At 23.3% G+C, this 24,490-nt stretch overlaps 1 protein-coding gene across 1 annotated transcript in view; it reads right to left on the bottom strand.

The window, feature by feature from the left end:
* Positions 1–24,490, bottom strand: part of LOC113559671 (potassium voltage-gated channel subfamily H member 8) — a 170,389-nt gene that overhangs the window by 120,313 nt on the left and 25,586 nt on the right. Inside the window, exon 3 of the mRNA XM_026965446.1 lies at positions 18,417–18,650. Coding sequence (XP_026821247.1) covers positions 18,417–18,650 — 234 coding nt within the window. The remainder of the gene's footprint in view (positions 1–18,416; positions 18,651–24,490) is intronic.

A 24,490-nucleotide genomic window follows, 5' to 3' on the forward strand; every position in this document is an offset into this window, starting at 1 on the left:
AAAAATTATTTGAAAATTACAGAAAACTACGTTATTTTTAAGTAATAACTTTGATAATTCAGTTAGTAATGTTAGTATCACGGTTAAAAAAATTCTTTGTGTCGCAGGTTAAATAGACAAGTAATATTATATATATATGTTGCCATGAGACATGATTGTTATAATTGTATTCTATAAAATAAAATATTTCAAACAATTTAAAAAAAAAAAATATTCAAAGTACATAAAAAAATATCCATACAATTTTATTTTGAATATTTCAAATAATATTATGATTTTTAGAATGTACATTTGAGAAATTCGTATGTTTTTAATTTAAATTGATTACTATTTACTAATAATATATTATAAGTAATAAAAATAAGGCATTGAAACTTAACCACTATTCTTTGATATAAAAAGCATGTACTATTTAAAATATTCTATTTGATAAATAGTTTGGCGAAATAACCCCATTTTATTTAAAACTTATAATTCTTCTATTAAAAACACAACACAATTTCGTTATGTTTTATCATTAAAAGGTTCCTTAAAAAAGACTTCAATCAACGTTAAACTCGTCCATCGCCTACAAATTTATTTTGTTTTAATTTTGCCTTATAAAAAAATACTCAAAAAATATAAACTCATGTATGAATTTACATTTTTATTATAATTTTTATTACTATTACATAATATACATGGTTCACAATAATGTATTTAATTTATAGTGGATATGGGAGATGATCAGCTGTTGTGTATTGTCAGTTTTAAGCACTCCCAACAGAATACTAGATATTCCAGCTCTTTGTCTCTCAATCTCATGTATAAAACATTCAGTTATAACTTATTTCACTGTAAGGGAAGTAGAGGTACCAACAAGTAGAAATGTGGTTCCTCTTAATTAAATGTTGGTGCCGTTAGTGGGTTAGCAACGTATGTCTAATTCTCTTACTGTTTATGGGAGTTGCTATTTATTTTGATATACCTATCCTGTAGGAGAGAGTATAGCTATTCGTGAGTTTAGTTTTTAAGTTGATTTAATTTAGAAGTTCCTTATACCACATTAGTTACAATACATTATTGGAGATTACTTTGATTTTACTCTCTAGTGTTTTGTAAGGAAAAGTCGGTTAAACTATCATGTACTTCGTAAAATAAATTAGCTACAAATTACCTATGTAATTAATAGAAGAAAAAACTAGTTTAAAATTAATTATTTACGTATTTACTATAATATTATACTTAACTATAAATTTCGAATAAATATAATATAATGCTTTTTCTATTCAAAATACAATTCATCGTTACAAAACGTAAATAAACGTTTAATTAAAAATTAGAATGCCTAAAATTATCTATTTATATATTTAAAATTATCAAAAAAACATTTTTTTCAAAAACGAAAGTAGAATGGTAAAATAAAATAAATCAGGATTTAAAAAATTGCTTCTGTTACAGGGATATTTTCTATCAATAAAATACTATTTTAAAATATTCGACGTTATCGGTATTAACCTTTTGCCGAAAATTAAATGTTATGTTCAATCAATGTGACGTTAATTTCCTGTGTTTTCTTTGTTTATTTAAAAGTTTTCAACATAAATTATTCCATGATCTCAAATTCGTGGTTGTTATACTTATATCAAAAAATAATAATTATCATTAGCTCGATAAACCATGATAATTATATGAAACAAAGTATGCGCTTTTAGACTTCCAGTGATCCGTTTCAGCAAAAAAAACATAAGATTTTATTTTTCAAGATATATTTTGTTAGTTTTAACTATTGCCATAAGATATAAAAACGGACCTCAATATATTATAATAGAATATTCTTTTTTACATATTTTAGACGATTTTTTTTACATTTTTCTTTAGTCACGATGAAAAAATACTATAATTGTAATGCATAAATTATCGTTATGGAGTCAACGATGTACGGTATACATATAATTATTATTTATTTCCAAAGCCAACACAATAAAATACTTTTAACATTCTCATGAAAGTTACATTGATTGTTGTTTAATAGCTAAAGTAAGTTTATACAACTAAAATGTCAGTTTAAGGTACCTTTTAACAGTTATCACTTAATGTGCTGGTCATATATTTAAAGAACTAACAAATTTAAAAATCTGTATAAACGTTTTCGTTTCCCTAAAAGGGAAAGTCGATAGTCATGTATTTTTATTATGCATTTGAAGGCAATGATAAAATATATTATCATAATATTCGAAAAACGCTTCCGATCGGAAATAATCAAAACTGTGTTACACATAACTTATTATGATACATACATAATATTTTATTTACACATTTTTATCGGTTTTATATGTGTTTATGGACAATTTTCAAAGTTTGATAAGACAAAAACACAGTTTTTAAAGTAAAAGTGATTCTGGAAAAATCTATTAAACTTTCTTGTTATTTAATGTGCATTTTAAAACCCATAAATACGTGATTAGACTCTGTAGATTATTTTGTTGAATGTCCGTTAGCAATAGCGAGTGAACAATTCCAGACTATGCTAGTAGGTATTTTCATAAAACGAATATTATGTTTTACCTGTACAATAAACATAATTCCGCATTCGAAAAAAACAACAATATTATTTCATATTAATTTATTGTTCCGATTATATTTTTAATAGTAAATTACTTAAAACGATTACATTTCACGATTTATCAAGCATTAAATTATGCTAATACCTACTGCCATATTAGTATGATAAATCATTTATGTACGGTTATATTACAATATAATATTATTTATTTTAATAATTACATGTACGTTGTACAATAATATTTTTTTAAAAGCATATTTCTTTCTATGTAAGAAGTTTCAAATATTTTATTAAAGTTGTAACTTTAAATGGTATATTCAATTTATTCATGAGTTAAATAAATTCAAAAACAAAAACAGCTGCGACCCAAGCGTATTTTTAAGCAGTAGCTTATAAGTTAAAAAACATTTGTGATGAAATCACGCGTGATATAATTTATTATTTTTATATATCTATATTTATCACATTTTTTTTTTAAATCATTACTTTCATTTATTAATTAAAATATATATTAATCAATTTAATTTATCAACCCCTCCAATATATTGTAAAATATTCAATGTAAAAAAATATGATTTCATTCAAAAATAAAACAATACGAAAATTTTAGACTTTATACTAATCGATTATTTATAATTATTATACTTTGTTTGTAATTTTTATTGGAAATAAAAAATAAAAAATGTTATCATTTTTTTAAATATAAAAACCAATCAATGGAAAATAGGGTATACTGTACTTAATACATAAAATAATAAATAAGTTTTTGTTAAAATAGAAAAAAAATCAGATTAATATAAGTAATACAAATAATATATTTTTTTTTACATTTATTATATAATTTGTAAATATTTTTTTTATAATAAGTATAGCCAATATATAGAGAAGATTGTGACTATTGTCTTTAATAAAAAATCCATTCACTGATGAAACTTCACGAAAAAATATTTAATTTCGAAAGTATACCAACAAGAAATATTATGATAATTTAAATAAACATTTTTTTTAACTATTCGTAAATATTATATAAATTAACACAAGTGTTCCAAATTTAAGAAACTTCAAAGCTTACTTCGTAAGAAACTCTTAACACATTCAATCATAATTATATTACTTTTACGATAAAAACATTACATTCTCCGTTGAATAACTCTTTGAGTACAATAATTTTTTAAGAATTTTATTTTATTTTAAAACCGAGATTAAACCATTCTAATAAAAAATAAATATATATTTTTATCTGAAACATTCATTTTAAAACATTTACAATTTTTAATTTGAAACAAAGGTTGGATATTGATGAAAATTATACTTATCTATTAACTAATGTTATAAGATTGTATCATATTTAAAAATAATTTTCAAACGGGTTTTAGGTATTATTAAGTTTAATGTTAATAGTGTATAAAAAGAGGAATTTGTAAATATTATATAATATCTTCCATTTTAATAACAGTGCGTTAAATAAATATACTTATTTAATACACAAGATTTTAAAAATAAGAACAATTCATAACAATTTTTTTCAGAATATATTGTCATGTTCCAAGAAATGGTCATTAAAACTATTCAAAGTAGTACTTGGAAAATAAATTCTAGAAATTATAAATTTAATCATTAAGATTAAGGTTGATCTACACAATATCATAATATAAAAGTAATATTTTCATCTAGTATTTTAATCCAAAAAAAATTATCATAATATTATATTCATAATGTAATAAAAATATCAAAACAAATATTTTAAAATTCTAATAAATAACACATTTATACCTAATTATCATTACTGATATATTTAACATAACGTGATAATTTATTTATTAGATTTTTTTTTAAATTTCAATTAATACAATAACTATTTAAGGTATCTATTTAACTAAAATGGGATTCCGACGATGATAACGTATTACTAAAACGGCTTAGTGTAGATACGTGTGCCAAGTTAATCGACCAACGGAACATTTTATCAAAAATAATAAAACAACATCACACTCTGTAGATTCGTGGAAACTAGATTATCTGCATACGATCTCAACATTTTTTATAAATATTAACCTTACGTAAGATCGTTACTATTTTAGGCCAATAGGTCGAGAACTAGCGGATAAAAGACTTAGGTATAAGTTTAACGATCAAGTGGTTTTTTTTTCAACAGACAAGAGTCCTTTTTGGGATAGTTCATAATATTATAAAATAAACAAAATATTTAAATATATTATTTTTTTTAAATTCCTAGTCTATTGTTTTCAATAAAACAGTAAAATAATCGGATGAATGTAAGCATAAGCACTAGGGGTCTTATTACACTAAAAAAAAAAAACAGACCATTTTTTGGTTAACCAAAATCCGATTTGATATTTTTTGAATTCGACGATTTATCATTTTTTTTCAATTTTAAGATACCCGCTCAACTAGAGTATCAGCACTTTATTTTATTGAAAGACAAGTTTATGTCGTCTCTTCACCTCCAGTTGACTAAAGGAAATTTGATTTATTTTATCCTACACTATAATAATAATATGAGAAGCATGTAAATAAGATCTTTTGAATAAAAAAAAATACACGCTTTATGTTAATATTTGAATGAAAACAAATCAAACATTTTCCAATTCAACTGGTTAAGCCTAATTTATTGTTAACACATGCAAAATTTTTTTAAGAACATACTCTTACATATTATACTATGATTTAACACTCAAACAATGACAAAGTATATAACTAAAATAAAATACACAACATAAATTTACATAATAAATGGAACTAATTGTTTTATATTCATGTAAAACATATACATAGTTATACACATATTTATATTATCTGATACGACATAATTTTATTGTATTAAATATAATTACTTATATATTATGTAAATATATTTTTTTTTTAATTTAAACTAATGTAATATATTTAATAAATCACTGGAAAAATACACGGTAGAATATTTAATAATATAAAAAAAAACTAATCAAGAGATTATCTGAAAATTGTATAGTATGAATATATAGTTTTTTTTCGATAATAGACACATTATGATACGAATTTACATAGTAAAAAAAATAATTTATAATTAGCATAATTTCAAACTTCGATATAACCAATTTGTATGTTTGGTTATTTTGTTTTATTTATATTTTTACAAATTGTCCTAAGGTTAGGTTAACCTAACCTAAGATTCATGGTTTAGTATACACGTTTTATAAGCACTTACAATTAATGAAACTATGTTAACAAAAATAAAAAAGTAGTAATCTTGAGATTTATTCTCAAGCCGATTTTTTAAGTAATTGATTTATTATTGATTCTAAATAATTAAAAACAAAACAATACAAACTTGTTCAATGTGTGCAAAATAAGTAGCTAAATTCTACTTCACTTTCGTCTAATCATTTAATGTTACTTAGTTAGTTAAAAATAATAATAAATTCACGATTTTCATTAATAATAGTTAATACAATAATTTCTATGTATATTATGGTATTAGAAAGAATTTAAGGCTAAGATAGGAATTTGGTTGAAATATACATTAGAGAATTATATATTTCCAGATCAGAAAATATGTGTTAAAAGAGGTTGATGGTAACATTCGGAAACCATTGATGGGATACAGTTGGTACAAATAGGTACACATGGTAACCCTTCTCAAGATTATCTATGGACGTGTGTAAAATTTTGTTGCATGCTATATTGAACTTATCAAATATATGAAAAGAACTATTTTGATCAAAAATATGCTTTTCGATATTTCAATCACAAAAAGTGTACAACAAAACTTTTCAGCATGCATTAAATATATGTTTATATTCCAACAAAATTAGATAAGGGTACTTTACTTTATTTCACTAACCGATATTATATTGTAAAAAATGTAATGAATGTTACGGTATGGTAAGACTTTGCAGCGTCTTATTTTAATTCATATTTTAAATTAAAAGCGGATCAAAATTAATTTATTGTTTTTTTTTTCTGTAAAATTCTACCTTTATACGTCCAATGACCAAAGGAAGTTATTAAGTATGATAACTAATAATTGCTTTTATATCGATTTAGTTCCATTCATTTATGTGATTGAAGTTGATATATGCGTTCACAAGGTATAACTACATTGAAGTTAGCTAGCATTTATAATACCTTCGAGGATAAGTAAATAATTTAATATTAAAGGAGAGCAATAATATTATGAAGTTTATGTTGGAAAATTATAAATGACTACCTAGGTAGCAGGTCAGCTCTTTGTAATTTTCCTTAGAATAGAGTTTATAGATCGTAAAAAGTACTTAACAATTCTGGGCATTAAAATTATTTTAATTATTACTAGATATACGTTATAATCTATAATATTTATTGATTCTGACCGGAAAGAGGAGTATATGATGTGAGTTTTTTTTTTCGTTTGTCTTCACTTTCTGAAATAGATAGTAGAGATCATAAAAACGTTAATTATTGTAGTTGAAATATTCCACTATTATAAATTATACATGATAATTTTCAATAAACAGTTGAATTTAATTTTAAAAATATTTACACTATTTAATCTATATATTGACATTTATTTTCAGTTCAAATTATTAAAAATGTTTTTTTTAAGTTGTACCTAAAGCAATTTAAAAATATCGAAAACAAAACAGAATTTTTTTTTAAGTAACTGAATTTTTGCCTTAACTTAAAAAAACAACATTAAAACATTTTATTTTTTATTATAGTCAATAAAAATTCATTATATTTTAAATTTGAAAATTTAATACAAGCTATAGTTTATATATTCTATAACATAGATTAGAAATTACATTTTAGCCTAATATATTCTATACGATTAATACTGAAAACAATTTTTAGAAAGATAAAAATTGCCAAAAATTTTAAATTGATAAACTTTTTTTTTAAATCTATATACAAGCTGAAAAATATGTTACAAATAAAAATATATTTAAATGGAAATAACTACTAATAATAGTGTAAAATATCCTTGAATGTTATATAGGTTTCTGATATGTCATTACAACTTAGGGCTGTTTTTGTGTAATCCATCATATTATTTGAATTTAACACATCAGTATTAGATAATTAGTCAAGTATAAGTATTTTTAATATCTATACAACTTAACTATACAGCAGAACGAATTTCTTATTTTTTTATTTTTAATATTTCTTATTTTCCGTTTTTTTGTTTTTTTTTTTTTTTTAAATTACACATATCATAATCTTTATTGTGTGTGATAGTTAATTTGATGCCAATAACAAAATTTAAATATAATCTTTACTTAAAATTTAATAAGCAATTTAAAATATATACAATTGATGTATAATGAAACACTACATTTAAAAATAAAAATAAAAATAAAATAAAATATACAAAAATATATTTCAAATCATTTTCTAACATTCAAATGTTTCCTTAATTGTTTAGTTATCTTTTTGTACTCTGTATACACAAAACAAACTAATAAACAGTACACAAGTGCACAACAATGTAGAGAACCCTCAGAGTTGATCAAATTTCATTTCCATAAAAGGTCTATGTAATATTCTGCAATAAAATCTTTGTCTCAAATTATTCTTATTAAAAGTACGCTATTGTATATGTGTGGTTTATAAACGCTCTTAATAAATTCGAGAAGAAATAAAGGGAAACATTCTCCTATTACTCTTGAAAGCAAAAATATAAGTAAATAAAAACAATACAATGTATTTTTTTTTCTAAACACACAAACATATATATCTTCATTCCATCACAAAAGAACCTAGCTTCTAAAGTTTTAATGGCATGGAAAAAAATTTAAGACAGAAAAAATGCGATGGGTTACGTTTTATTGTTGTACCAACGAAAAAAAAAAGTGCAAAGGCCTATTAAAATAAAAACAAGGTATAAAATCGATTAGTTTGTTACATCGATCATTAGTAACACCAATAACAAAAACAGATAAAAATAGCTATATTTTAATGTCAAAACAACAGTATTTTACAGTAAGTTTCTACAAAGTCTCAACGAAATCGTATACTATTACATGAACGTTTAATGGAAAACTAGCAAAACAATTCCATGTACTGAAATTTGAATCATCAGTGGCGAGAGATAAATAAGTTTTGAAAGAGATTTAGAGAAAAGTTTTTCTATCATACAGTAATTGGTTTATAGTGAGTGAAATGGGCTTTCGTGGTGACTTAAAAGATATTCACGACGGTTACATCAAATTGTCTTCAACTTTATGTAGATGTACATGCATACTATATACTTTTAATATTTAATGGTACTTATCCAGTATATAATGGTAAATATTACAAAAGGGATACCTATTCAAAACTTTTTTATTGTCATTATATTGATGAAAAGGAATATTATGACTTAATATAGTAGAAAAAAGTTCAAAGAACGAAGATGATGATTTATGTTATCTATGCATTTTATCTCGTGGTATATTCAATTTTTATTTCGTGCTTATATTACAAAAATCTTATTTTTATCAATATTATTTTTACAATAGACCAACAAGTTGAAAGTGAGAGATATGTATAATAGCATCTGCGTCTTAAATTGTCATATTCACATAATAATATGATACAAATATTATTGAATTTTTTTATATTAGTACCTATTGTTATATAATAAAATTAAATAGTATTATAATAATACGATAAATAATAATAATACATATAATATAATAATATGTAGTTAACAGTCTAAATTACTTTACATTTTCAATTTCATAACAGAAACGGGATACTTCCCAATAAATATTTGAAAACCATTTAAAGTTGATCCAGACAATTTAAATTCCCACATTATATTATATGGTTCACATCTACGCTTATCTACATTTTTATTGCCGCTCAATAAATAAAGCCTAACCTATAGAAAATTGCGTAATGATGTGAAATAATAATAAAAATTAAGTTTTTCCTTTATGTTGACTTATACTTATAATATACATATGGATACTACTTAGAACGAGCATCATAAAGAGTATTAAGTAATGACTATTAAATTAAGATAAACATGAAATATCATATAAGTATACAAAGCAGCAATAAAAAAAATATAAAACCAACTACGCCACAGAATCACCATTTCCTAATTCCTAAAAATGCACTCTTTTGATAACATCAATTAAATGTTCAATTTAAATAACCCTAGTAATTTAGATAGAATCTTAATGTATAGTATTAAGCTTGAAATAAAAAAAAAATCATCATTTTTGAGTTCAGGCCACTTACGTTCAAACAAAAATTATTTAGCAACTACAATAATTTATTTATGCCCATATGAATTTATAACATATTTTTTATGATACAAGTATCGAGAGTTACGATTAATGAAAAGATGGTTTCAAGTAATATCGTAAATTATACTCATGATACTTGCCGAACATGTTCGCCGTGTTGGATAATGATAAACAATTATTATGATCAAGATAAATTATGTTTGGAAACCTGCAATAAATTAAATCTTTATTTATAGCTATATATCTATTATTATGAAAATTTATTTATGAATAAACGGTAATAATTTTAAGTTACAAATCCTAAAATTTGTAAACAATAATAGTTTAAACTTTGTCGAAAATAAGTTTGAAGCACGTGATATTTACTAACTAGTATTATTACTAAGGACAAAGATATTTAACGCTATCATAAAAAAAATTGTATGGATTTGTTTAAATTATTTATAATTAAATATGAATAATGAAGTTAATTATTCTATAAAAAGTCGTTTATTAAATATCAATTAAAAATTAAAATTAAAATAACAACTTTCATTAACAATATTAAAGATGAAAAATTGTTTCTCGTTAATTAATATTCTTACAATATTCTAACAACGTTTCTTAATAAGCTATATCTAGATTGTTCGTGTATACAATTACTACTAGTGATTTATTTAGTTAATTTTAATATATCTATATTGACTACAATCGTATACAGCCTACATAAAATTAATCATTAATGTATTTAGATTTAATATGTTAAACGATAAATATTTTTAAAACATCAATGAATTAAAAACTGATGCACATAATATACACATAACTTTCCAAAAAAAAAAAATGAAATAAACAATCAGTTTGAAAAATGACATATCCAATCTATCAATATTAACATTGATGTAACAATATTAACGATTAAATACTAGAGTTAATAAGACCAATTTTCAAAAACTAAATCAACACAAATTAACTTTCTTGTAATTCAGATGCAATTAAAAACGATTTGAACAATTTCTACTTCACTATATTATACGATAATGCAGGTAAAACCAACTAAAAGAATTTCAGAGATAGTATTTAAAAGAAATTTTGACGTAAACGGAAATGTAAGACACGCGATGAGTATAATTTCACATTTTTATAAGACGAAATTGTACTTTGAAATAGGCGTGTACACTATTATTATTACCCTAAACTAATATAGAAATAAGGTAACTATAATGGTGTATAATGTAGATTCGCGTTTCAGTGGAAAATAATATTAGGAAATTCTTGAGAAATAAGAAAGATAAAACACAGGAACAATAGAGAACGCTGATTCTTTTTTCCTTATTATCCTAAGGAATAATTTTTTCTCCATCTTAGATTTAAATTTTCACCTTAGATTTGATGGCCATTCGCTAAATACTTTTCATTCTATATCTTTTGAGTGCATTAGTATTTTTTATTCACTTTGAACACTGTACAATTCTATTTAAACATTAAAAATTATTTTCATTTTTACAGAATTTTATAGAAATTTACATTTCTTAGACGTAGTGTCATTTAAACTTAACAGCTGTACGGCAGTTAATATATTTTATGCTTTATGTAAACTAAAAATTGTATAAGAGCTAAGAAAAACTTTATATTTATAACCGCTCTTAAAAACCTCCACAAACCGTGAATCGCAAAATAATATGAAAATTTCATGAACTGAACGACAATAAATGCAACTAAATTCAGGAATCGTGTCCCTTTAACGGGTAATAAAAATAAAAAAATTTATTTTAACATTGAAATTAACTAACATATTATACAAAAAATACATACATCATTGAAATATTCAGTTATAAAACAAGCTGGGTACCCAGTTGGAGGAGACAATCATCATTTTGAATAATATAAAGTTTTTTTAAAGCTTATATGTTTTTACAATATTTTAGTTTTTTAAATATAGTGAAATATATTAAGTTATGGCAACACACTTTCTTAAACTATTTTTTTTTTTTTTGCTATTAGTTATTGATATCTAATTTGAAACTTTTTTGAATAACATCATATATTTTTAATTTGATATTCAAAAGAAGAATATTTATCTCAGAAATTAAAAGCTGCATAGAAATCAAAGTTCAATCCAGTAATTAATTATTCGTAAATATTTAAAGTTTAATGAGCTGAGTAGTGGATTAAAATTTTATCGGGTACTTGTATAATGCTACATTAAGCTCGTCTATACTTGAAATACGTATTAGTTATAAGTTATAATTTATAACTAATTAACTATTCGTTTGGAATTTTATTTTTAAACATCATAATTCATAATGCTTAGAAAAATATTCTGCCCTGGAACATTAAATTAAAAACTCAAAAAATTATATCGATAATTTTTTTTTTTATATTGTTTTTAATAAGTTTAAAGTTTAAAATATTTAAATTAATATTTTAATATTTTTCTACATAATTTGTGTTTACTTTTAAAATAAATAATATCTTGTACTACAGATAACAAAATAGCAACGCGTTATAGTGCTATACTATGCTGCATAGTTAACTGTTATAAACTGGGTACAGTCGTACAGGAATAATAATGATATGTAATGTACCGAATTTGAAAATACACAACACGCATGTGCAAATACAGTGTTATCCGTGTTTATTCAATTATAAATAATATTATTCTCAAGTATGAATGATTGTTTTTGTACTATGCATTTACTTAAGTTATTTTTAAATTATTAAATTAATAAAAATAATATAAATTTTAGATTAATGGATGATTAAAAAATTCGTATTTTCAATAACAAAATATAATAACTTATCAATACAATAACATAAATAAAATACAATTATATTATTATAATATGCTATTTTAAACACTTGACTTCATATTATACAGAGATCTTACATAAAATAAAACACTTAAAAAAAACATGACGTCACATGATTTTGAAATTTTTAGCTTTTTTTCTCAATTTTGTTAAGTTTTACATTTTTTAAAAATTACTTTAAGCCATAGTACTTTTTAACAATTCATTATAATAATTAATATTACACGTATGCAACCGTAGTATATTTTGAAATGGTTGATTGATTTTCCTATTTTCTAATGAATGTTTCATTAAAATATTTCATCAACAAATATACTAATAAAATCGATTGGTACTCTCATCAATTTCGAAATATTATGGTTATACCTAACTAATAAAGTAATAAGTAATACTAAATAGTCAACCTTACTACATCAATTTGAACAATATTACTTTTATCTAAGCCGATAAAAGTTAGAATTTTTAATTAATTTTAGAGTACCATTCATTGGAATACACTATTGTACCTTTAACAAACAACACAATTTTACAGTATTAACTTTACATGTATAGTTATTTATTTAAGAATCTTTTAGTGAAACTGTTTCTCTTTATACCCATTAGCGGAAATGTAATACAATTTAAAAATACTTTGTTCGACCAAAGTTTCTCGTTAGATAAGATTAATCTAAGTATTAAGGAAATAACCAACAGCAAAAAGTGTATAGTATAAAATGAATACGTTTCTATATATATATATATATAAACAGATGTTATATTAAAAATACACTTATTTATGGGAAATTAAAAAAATATAAATTATTTATTAGAAGTATAATGTGGCATTAAATTATACTATTATAATTAATTGGAACATTTAAATTATTTTAAAATAAGTTAATATTTATTAGGTACTTAAAATGTTTGTTATTTCAAAATAGCTTTGTTTTAATAAATATAAAGATATAAAAATATTACACTAACTGAACAACGTAAAAAAATGCAGTGTACATTTGTTTAGATTTACTTCAAAGTCATTAAATAGTAGTACAATTGACTAAATAATTTATTTAAACCTTCAATAATTCGATAATTCGAAATTAATGCTAGTTCTCTTGAAAATCTCGCTGTAATTTAAATAAATACAATTCATTTAAGTACACTTGATAGTTCGTAATTACATTTGAAAACTGGCACTAACACGTAACAATTCAAAATTAAATCCGTTCAACGCTCGACAATTCAAAATATAATATTATTTAAATATATTTTTTATAATTTCTTCGTAATAATTTACTATACAATTAGGTATGAATAAAGCTTATTATTTTCAATAAAAATTACTGATTTCTTCAAAAAATAATAATCTTTTATGATAATAATTTTATATCCACATTTTAAAAACAATAAATAGCTGTAAAACTACATAATTTTCTAATATACTTAACAACTATAATAATAAAAAAAAAAACAAAATTTCATAACATACTCAGTAATTTGAATTTTTCTATTTTGCTCTCTAGATATTTTGAACTATTTAGAAATTCAAACTTTCGATAATACAAAATTTTTTATAAGTCCCGCTAACTTTAAACTATCGAGAGTTAACTATAGTTTGTAGTTTCAACATACAAATTATTCAGTTGCAATAAAGTCTTCTAACTTCAAAGTAAAATATTTTTAAATACTAACTATCAGAATAATTATTACAATTTAAAACGATTTCTAGAACAATGTAGATAGTAATATAATCAATAACTATGTTAGCTTATTTATATTGGTATTACTTATTTTTAATTATATGTATAACATAAAATATAAATCGTATAAAAATGATCTATATTCTCAATATTATAATTAATAATAACAATAATTATTTACACTATTAAATTCCACCGAATAGAGTGAACTTTAACAACAGCTCGTCATAATAAAATATTTACAATATTATTCTAATAATATGACGCGAGTATTAATAACATAATATGTAACACGGCGTATCATCTAGGCAATATAGGTACATCGCCGTACTAAATGAACATAATAATATGAATAATATTATCATCATCGAATAAATATTATAAATTATATTATATTAAAAATTTGACTCACGAATATTTAGATTATTACTGTAGGATAACTTAAGTTTGAACAATTTAAAAACACTTCCATGGAACGCATCATATGCTTTTCTTTATCGAATTGTCTATGATTCTCATTGTTTAATATACATCCCGGACCATTACCAACTACATTTTAGACAATGATAAAGTGATTACGTATCTTTCGTAGCAACCCAGAATATTTACTACATAGAAAATAAATCACCACTCTCTATATTCACCAAACCAAATAAAATCTGACCAAGTATGTAAAAGTGTATAAATCAGGTTATAGACTAGAAGCTCTCAAATATTTAGTTTAATATTGCTGTTCACTGCATATGGTGTCATTTTTCAAGTAAATTTAATCTCAATATCCATATTAAAATGCTGTATGTATCAAAAATATTTTAGTAAAATATTGAGTAATAGAGAATAAAAATATTTCAAAGTTATTAACTAAACTGTTTTTCAAAAAGAAACAACAGGTATTAATAATATAATAATATATCTGTTAATATACTTGTCAATACACTAGAACATAGGTACTTCAAAATCTAATGAAGTGACCGGATGACTAGTTGTAACTAACAATAATATTTCTCAATATTTTAAGGCACCTAGCACTATGAAGTTAGATATAATATATACGTAGCTGAGAATTTATTTCAGCTCTTTAAAAAGAAGTCAAGTGTTGACTCGGTCATCAAAGCAGAAAATTGATTTTTACTCATATTCACTTAGTCTTAGAACATTGTATAATCTTAAATATTATTTACACTCGGATACCTTTGGCTATAAAAAAAAAGAAACTCTTATTTAACAAGTGAACAAGAAAATAGGTCCCATGATAACCTGGAATCATTGTTATAAACAGAATAAAAAAATGATAAATAATGTAACTCATCTCGGAGCCATAAATATAAAATTTATAATATACAGTTGTACTTTTCAAATAATCACTTGAAAGTGATCTTATGTTCTGTAATTTTTATCATGCAAGAATTCAAATTGTAAAATCAAATCTAAATCATTCAACTGATAATACAGGGATGCAACAGTACCTAAATCAAAATACAAGTCACTCTAGACAAAACAAGTACTTACAAGCTTATGAGCACAAGAACATTGACAATAATAATAATAAACAGGCTTCTACAAGTTAAAACTAAAATTTGGTTAATACGTTAAGTTAACTCTTTAGTTATTTTTGAAATAAACTTTTAACGTAATGTGTTACTTTTTTTAATTAATTTTTTTTATATATATATATTGTGATTTTATTATCCTAATCATTTTTATTAAATATTTTTGTCTTGTAAATTTTGAATTTGACTGGAATTTGTTATTTTGCACTAAATAAAAATAATAATTATTATACCTAATACATTTTTAGAAGTTTTACAATAGCTTACGATAACCTCTAGTTTACGACGCCATACAAAATGTTTTCATAATTAACACCAATGTTTTTACTTAATGTACTCGTATTAATAATTAAATTATTGATGTTCAGAAATGTTGATTTAGTCGCGATCTGTTTAGACATTGATCGATATATAGTATAATATAGGTGTGTATTCTATAAAGATTTTCTAGAGTCGTCAACATAATATTATATTATATTATTTTGTTTAAATTTCACAAATAACTTTTGATTTTCTTTTTACTGTTTTGATAGATTTTTAAGAGTATGACAATATTGACATGGTCTCGTTTAATATTTTTGAAAATATTTTGTTCAAATTAATTAAATTAGTAATACATGTTCAATAGTTTTCGGGGCATTTAATTACAGATCAAAATAATAAAGCATTCATTTCAAGGTTTTTTAATCACAGGTGATGACAACCTACAAGGATGTCAAAAACGACTATATCGAATAATGTACGGCCGCGTAAAGACGGCTAAATGGTTCTAAGTTTATGCGATATGTGGAGATTCTGTGCCAGTAGAGAATAGACACTGTGTACAAACGTACAGAAATATGTTGGTAAGTTCGCGTCCGCAGTGTTACGACGCATTTACGATCCACAATACGCGTGATTTTATTATGAGTTATATTTTGTCTGCGCAATCTGGTCTTTCACATTGTACGTGCTCTGTACCACTGTTAAATCGAGCCCATTCGCCGTATCACTAGTACAGTTCACCGTATTCCTTTCGTCGGCACTGCTGGTTTAACGGAATAACAAACACGTTGCCAAAATTCGCTGACGTCTCTTTGCTCGTATTTTCTGTGTACACCTGTGGCAGTAAGTACAGCCCCACTTTCACTATTAAACCTTGCCTATATATGAAACTGCACACCACACAACCTAGACTAACTCACCTTTCACGTCAGAATCGTTTCTTTTCATTTCGTTTAATTTACGATTTTAATAAATAATTGTATACGAAGAAGCATTATATTTCTTACGACATTTACCTATATTGTCGTATTAAATAATGATAGTTTGGACATCCTTCACACGTAAGAATAAAACTACATGCGCATTTTAAATGTCTGACAAATCAGTATTTGTCCTTATTTTGTGGGACATTTTTGGTATGAAAATCAGAAATGTTGTTTAGCAACATTTTAAATTTAAAATTAATTAATTTCCAATTCCTCTTTTGATTTTTGCAGTAAATTCTCTACTGTTTTTAAATATTAAATAAATATAAAAAATATAAATTATTATGAACGCGATATAATAATAACAATATTTATACTATATATCAATAAAATTGAAAGTATTGCAACTTACAAATGTACAACAGCTGTGGTAGGAAATAAAGATTTATGATTTCACCTTAAAACCAGCACTTAATCTGTTCAAGCTTCACGTATTTTCTTATAAGAACTTTACTATTATTCACTTTTGTCATACGAAATCGAACGCACTCGATTTTGTTATAACATATTACACATTTATACACATCGTTTATTCTACTATAACATAATATCACGTTATGTATACGTCATTGAAAATTGCTTGTTTATTCCAAATCTATTAAAATACATACAAAATCTACGAACTATAAGAAAACAACTACAATATAAACACTTTAATACACGTTTGGTTTCTAAAAATATAAGTTTATCTTAATTTGTATAATTATTATTTATCTATTGTGACGTGTGCAAAATCATAATATTGTATATTTAATTCGACTTATTATAGATTAAATAGATCAGAAAACAATTAAACAATTCCAAATACAGGAACGCATTTTAAATGACACCAAAGCTTGAAAAATTTGGTTTAAACAAATATAACGTGATAACTTCAAGTTAATTTTAAACAAAAATGTTTACAATTCAATTAGATTTTGATACAATTGTTAAAAATATTTGCTTAAGAAATAATATAAGATATCTCGAAAACGTCCCTGACATTATACAATTAAATCCAAAATTTTACAATAATTTTTCAATAGCAATATGTATGTATGATAAAGTCATGTCTCATTAAATTTCATATAACTATTATATATGACTTAGAGTCTCTGTCTCCTTTTGCCACTTCGCTTGCCAACCCCCCGGGGTCCAAAACCACCATCAGTAACCTCTCAGCTTACTACACAGACTACATTCCACGTATTATATTAGAATATATACTTATAAACGCTATAGATACACGTTTATTTACCACGTGATTAGAATAATTAAATTTTAAGATAAGTACCATATTCACTTATAAATTAAAAATTAAAATATTATTTTTAAATTAAAATATTTTAGTGATTATAACAATCTTAATTTCATATAAAATAAAAATAACGTTTCTTAACTCACCATTTTTTTTGTAGAAAATCAATTCCAGTTTTAGTTCAGCTTTGCATTCCAATGCCTTTTCAATCTGTGAAACATGGTCATCACTAGTATCCGGACCAAAAAGAAACTTACAGGCGCAGCCTTTCTGCATAATTTGCGCCCGCGCAAACCCAGTGAGTTCGCAGAATCCGTCTGAACAGTACACTATCGGATACAGTGATGGCACTTGAGCATTTCCGAGCACGAAATTACTATCTGCAAGTCAACAAAACACATCGTACATATTATATCATAATATAAAAATATCATAATTGATAATAGTATAATACCATAACAGTGTAATTATTTATATAAATACTATTAATATAAAAACATTTATATAAAATGTCAATTCAATCAAAATAAGCGTAAGTAGAAAAAATAAAAACGTTTTGTTGTAAATGCCATTAAATTACATAAAAATAAAAAATATATCTATACTATTGCGTTTTATTATGAATAAAAATAATATGACTCTACATTTAAAGTATCGTGTTTTATTTAAACTGAATCACAATTTTACGAAACATGCTTTCCCTCTCCTTTTTTCTTTAACATAGGTTGGATACATAAAGTTTAATAAATCGGCAACTAATTATTTAAAATCATTATTAAGGTACACCAAAAACTTTCAAAATTATTATCTGCTAAATAATTTAAAATAAACAAGGGTGGTTTTCATTTAAAAATAATCTCGGAATCTAAAAGGAGGTGAGTATACTTGGTAAATAACTTTATATACAATTTTGATTCTGCCAAAAAGTTATGGACTGATATAGCTACGTAGTTAATATTTTAAAAATCAAATTTAATAACGAAAAATAAATGGGAAAACGTTTTATAAAATACCTAAAACAAACAAGTTATATACAATTAAAAAACGGACATAAATAAATGTTATTTTAGTAATTTTTAATTATGCATATTACGCTATTAAAAAATATAAAAATTCACAAATCTGTTATAAACTACAATATGTAACCTTATAATAATATAACATGACATGGCACAATATAGTCCATAACATATCAATCTATATTATCTGATTATTGCATTCATAATTTATACTAAGTAATTATTTAAACAATGAACACCGAATACACGTTATTCCTAAATGTATAAACTTTTTTTATAAAATATAAGCTACATGTTTATTATCGATGTTTGAATTTTTAATGACTACCTGTGTTTACAGTTTCATAATCTGACACAAAATACTTATTTTATCATAATATCAATGAATTAATGTAAAACAAATAGATTTTAGATTCTATATAAAGTAATAAATGTATTGATTTAACAATGAATTTTTTTTTTTTGCTATTTCCAGAACTCAAAATTAAAAAAATTTAATTTTTTACATAAAAATTAGGAGACATTAAAAATATTTATGAAATAACTTAATATATATAGTATATATATTTATATATACATGATATTATTCCCAACACCAATATTGACATAATCATTGTTTTTTATCATTTTAAATGGAATAACTATAAATACATGAAATATTATAAAAAAATAGAAAATACATAGGAAAAATGTATACTAAAATTTATAAAGTTCAAATGTTGAAAAAAATATGAAAAATAGTAATTTTATGTAGTTGTAAGTTCATAACATTTTAAAAATAAAAATTGTATGCTATTTATACTTTGTTGCTAATTACACCATTCTAACATACGTTAATATATTGACTTGAAAGTTTAGTCATACTAATATTATCATTTTAGACGAAATGAGAACATTATTTTTATAAATTTGTAATACATTTTAATAATAATGTTATTTAGAACTACTTAAACATACATTGCTAAATATGTATTAATCTAATTTCAACACCATACAATTTATCATTCATTCAAAATATCCAACTATCTAACAGTCACTCAAAAAAAAAAATACCATTTTTATTATAATATTATACATTAATTATTTATGTACCTATAGAATACTCATATATTACTTATGTAACTTCAAGATAAGTATGATTTCTTATTTATAAAGGCCGTATAATGACAAATACTTATATAAATTTAAAAGGAATAACTATTAAACTTAAATAGTGAATTTATAATTATTATACATATTTCGTCATATTATAATGTTGTATGTTTATATTACAATGGATTTAATATTGTTCATAAATAATATAGTTCCCTCAAAATGTTTTAATAATTAATATATTTTTAAGACGTCCTGCACAATACTGCCATAAAATTAATCTATTAACAATAGTTGTCTTATGTGATTTCTACACACAAATGAAAATTTTGAACAAATACATATCTAGGCTTAATTCTTATTACAGCAAATTATTTAAAAAAATTATATTAAAACGTGTATATAACAAATTATGAACGAAAAACTTTAATATTTTCTTTCAACAACAATTATTTAACTCGAAAACAAATATTGACATTAGAAATTTCAAGTTTTTATCTTATTCTCTCGAGGTGTTGTTACTTGTTACCAAAAGGTCTACCTTGACTTAAAAAAAAAATATAGACTTTCATTTTTTACTAGATAAAATATGAAAATGGTAAATATGTATTCATGTTTTAGAATGATAATATAAAGGGATGAATATTTTTGAGTTGATCGTGCTGTTTTAAAAATATCTGATAAATAAAACTGAACACATGTTTATAAGCCATAAATTATAATTCTACAATGCATCTTGAATTTGAAATTAGTTTTAGAACAGTCTAAATCTTTCAGGCTAGTAACTTCCTAATGTACAGAATATGGCAATTTTATACAAAATCGATTTTTGATTTTTTTTTTTTTACAAACCGTAAGCGATGAAAAGTATACGGTTAATAATTATAATAAATTAAAAAAAAAAATTATAATTTTAGTATTCATATATGCATATGTCATACAGTATTACGTTAATAATATTAGTATGCATGCCAAAATATATTTATTGACGTTTTTACAAAACCAATTATTTCTAAAAGAAAACTAATAACCAAAATGATTCTCTACTAATCGTGTAGGCATATTGTTTTCCTAGTCAAAAAGTACGACATTTACTGATGATGCAAAAACTCGTAAATTATTTAGTTAAAAAAGTGTGAAAAATTATACAGTGAGTGGAAGAAAAAACATAAGGTTTTTTCCCTTACGTCGTTGACCTCTTAACGAGACTCAGTCTACTGTATGTACTTTCCCTTTGTTTATGTATGGCGACAGTTTAGAGGAAGAAAATATCCGGTATCGATGTTCTAAGGGAAATGAGAGCTTCCTAGCTGCTTGATGATGTTCATCAATCATTCGTTATAACGCATGTCGAAATCAACTTCGGCAGTATGTATAATATGTCACGATTACAGGGTGTCTAAAACACAATCTACAGATGGATTACTCTACGTTTTATAATTTATAATATAATTGAGTAATTATATTATAGAATGTTATTATTTTTATTTAAACTAAAGTAAATTAAAAAATATAATTATTATGCAAATGTATCGAATTTACAATATAATTTGTTATAAATAAATATAAAAAATAATTTACCTAAAATAAAATTTTATATTTAAAGTAAATTGTAGTAAACTTAAGTAATTATTAACGTTATAAACAAACAAATACTTAATATCAATTAGTCGTGAGAGATGTGGAATTAAGTTTTTAAATACTATTTAACTCAATTTAAATAAATTAATGACTGGTATGAGTAGTTGTTTTAAAATAAATACAATTATGTAATTATATTTTTAGATTTTTCAAGAAATTTTAATCGAAATTAATTATAGCAATATTTTATAAATTATTAAGCATAATATTTGTATATAAAAACGTTATTACAATTAAACTATTTCCTTTCGATTAAATATATTTTGTAATTAAAGTAATTCAGAAATAAATTAAAATAGTGAAAATGTACAACAGTGTAGGTCTCCAAAATGTATTATGAAAAAGCCTTTTTGGCACGAGCCATATCGGATAACTAATTAGATTAATGTAAAAAAAAAGAATTAGGTTTATGTCATTTATCAGCCTTCAAAAAAATAAAAGTAATCCGTGGGAAAACGCTCATTGTGTACATTTTGTATTTTTATTTATATAGGTATGTGTACCTACTATATTATATATATGTATATATTTATAACATAATACTACTTTCATCATATTTTTGGTATTGAATGTTTTATCAAGATCTTTTTCGTGTTATTAATGTTTTCGATAAGTTAAAAATATATATATTTTTAATTAAATGCTAATTACAAACATTTCGATTATCAAAAAGATAATTCCTTAAAAAAAGAACATTATGAAAATAAATTATTTTAATTAACTATTAATGTATTTCGCTTTTAGAAATATTATATGCCCTGAAATTTAAATCTATTTTTTACAGTATTTTTTATGAACTACACTTTCAACAGATGGTTGTAATAATATAAATATCGAATAATTAATTATTGAAAAACTACAAAAATAAAATCATTATTACATAGTCTTAATAATAACATAAACGATAATCACGATCGTAAAATAGATAGACAATAAAATTAGTAACTAGAAAATTAAGCTTTATACATAATATATTAGGTGGTTTTTATAATAATTTATCTAATTGTATATAAATGATACCCAATGAAAATACAATTATCGAACAAAGCTTATCGAAGAGAATGGCCAGAGGAGAGTAGTTTCATTTCACGGTGAATCGGGCACGTAGTAAGAGAAGTTGTCACTCCAGGGATGTTTATTATTATTATTATTATTATTTATTAGTTATCCCAGAAGAGAAATAACTCGACTGTGAAAGCGAAGAGACAAAATACGAAAATTAACGTGTGAATTCGAATGTGTTGAACTTGACTAAATTGCGAACGTTGTGAACAAAATATTGTTTATTATAAACAAGCTTTAATTTTAAATATACAACTGAAGTTATTTGTTTTAATAAACCCTCATAGAGTATTTTGCTCATTACTTTACAATTTTAATTAATTAATCATAATATTTATGTACGTTGATTTTAACTATTTATAAGGTTTACATTCAAATTTATATTTACAATAAGTACAATAAAGTAATAAAAATATCTATTTTTTTTTTGTTTTTCCAAACAATATTATGCAAATAAATTTGAAGAAATTATATTTTAAACTTTTTTTAAAACTTTTCATGAAAACTTTATTTACCAATACTTATACTAAAAAAAAAAAATAGAGATTTTTTTTTAATTTAAATTATATTTTAGTTTTTGAGAATATTTATTCTAACATTAAATTATTTTTTTTTTACGAGTGCTTCAATCAAAATTCTATGTGAAAACCAAAAATTAATTTTTAAAACTGAAATATGTCTCATCAATATAAACCAATGAAAAATAATTCAATGTTAACAATTTTATATTTATAAATAATTATATACCTTTCTTCTATATAAGTAAACAACATAAAAATTGAACAATGATTGTTAAAAGACTGAAAAAAATCATGTACAAAACTAAGAAACCAATAATATATTTTTATAAAAGTGTAGAATTTAAATTTTTATCACTTTAGGCCCTCCCTTTCACTAAAAAAAAAATAATTTATCCCAATAAAAAAGTAAAAATCGTCAAACAAGGAGCAGTTAACTCCTGACCATTGCATTTATAAATGAATAAAGGAAACGTTAACGAACAACCATACATCACAGAAACGGTTTTTTTCACAAAGAATCGTATGTTATTTTCTTATTTTCATAATGAAATATTTTTCAAAGACTCATTTCGCTTGTATTATCATTTGAGCCATACGCAAGATTGCGTGCAGATATACTTCTATGTAACATTCGTGTTTAAACATAATATTTGGATTTTAATTTATATATTGTACCCCGTGAAAATAAACCTATTGTAATTAAAAAAAAAATAATGTCACACACAATACAATACAATAATGTTTATAAATAATATTTTAAATCTTTTTAAAATAGTAAAATGACGTTTAAAGGTCATCACCACGCCCATGCTAAAGACAATAATGTATACTTATCATAGAAGTCTCACTTCGATGTAAGTAGAACCTTTAAGTTTTTCGTTTCTA

Source organism: Rhopalosiphum maidis, chromosome 1 (assembly GCF_003676215.2).
Source record: "Rhopalosiphum maidis isolate BTI-1 chromosome 1, ASM367621v3, whole genome shotgun sequence".
Lineage (NCBI taxonomy): Eukaryota > Metazoa > Arthropoda > Insecta > Hemiptera > Aphididae > Rhopalosiphum > Rhopalosiphum maidis.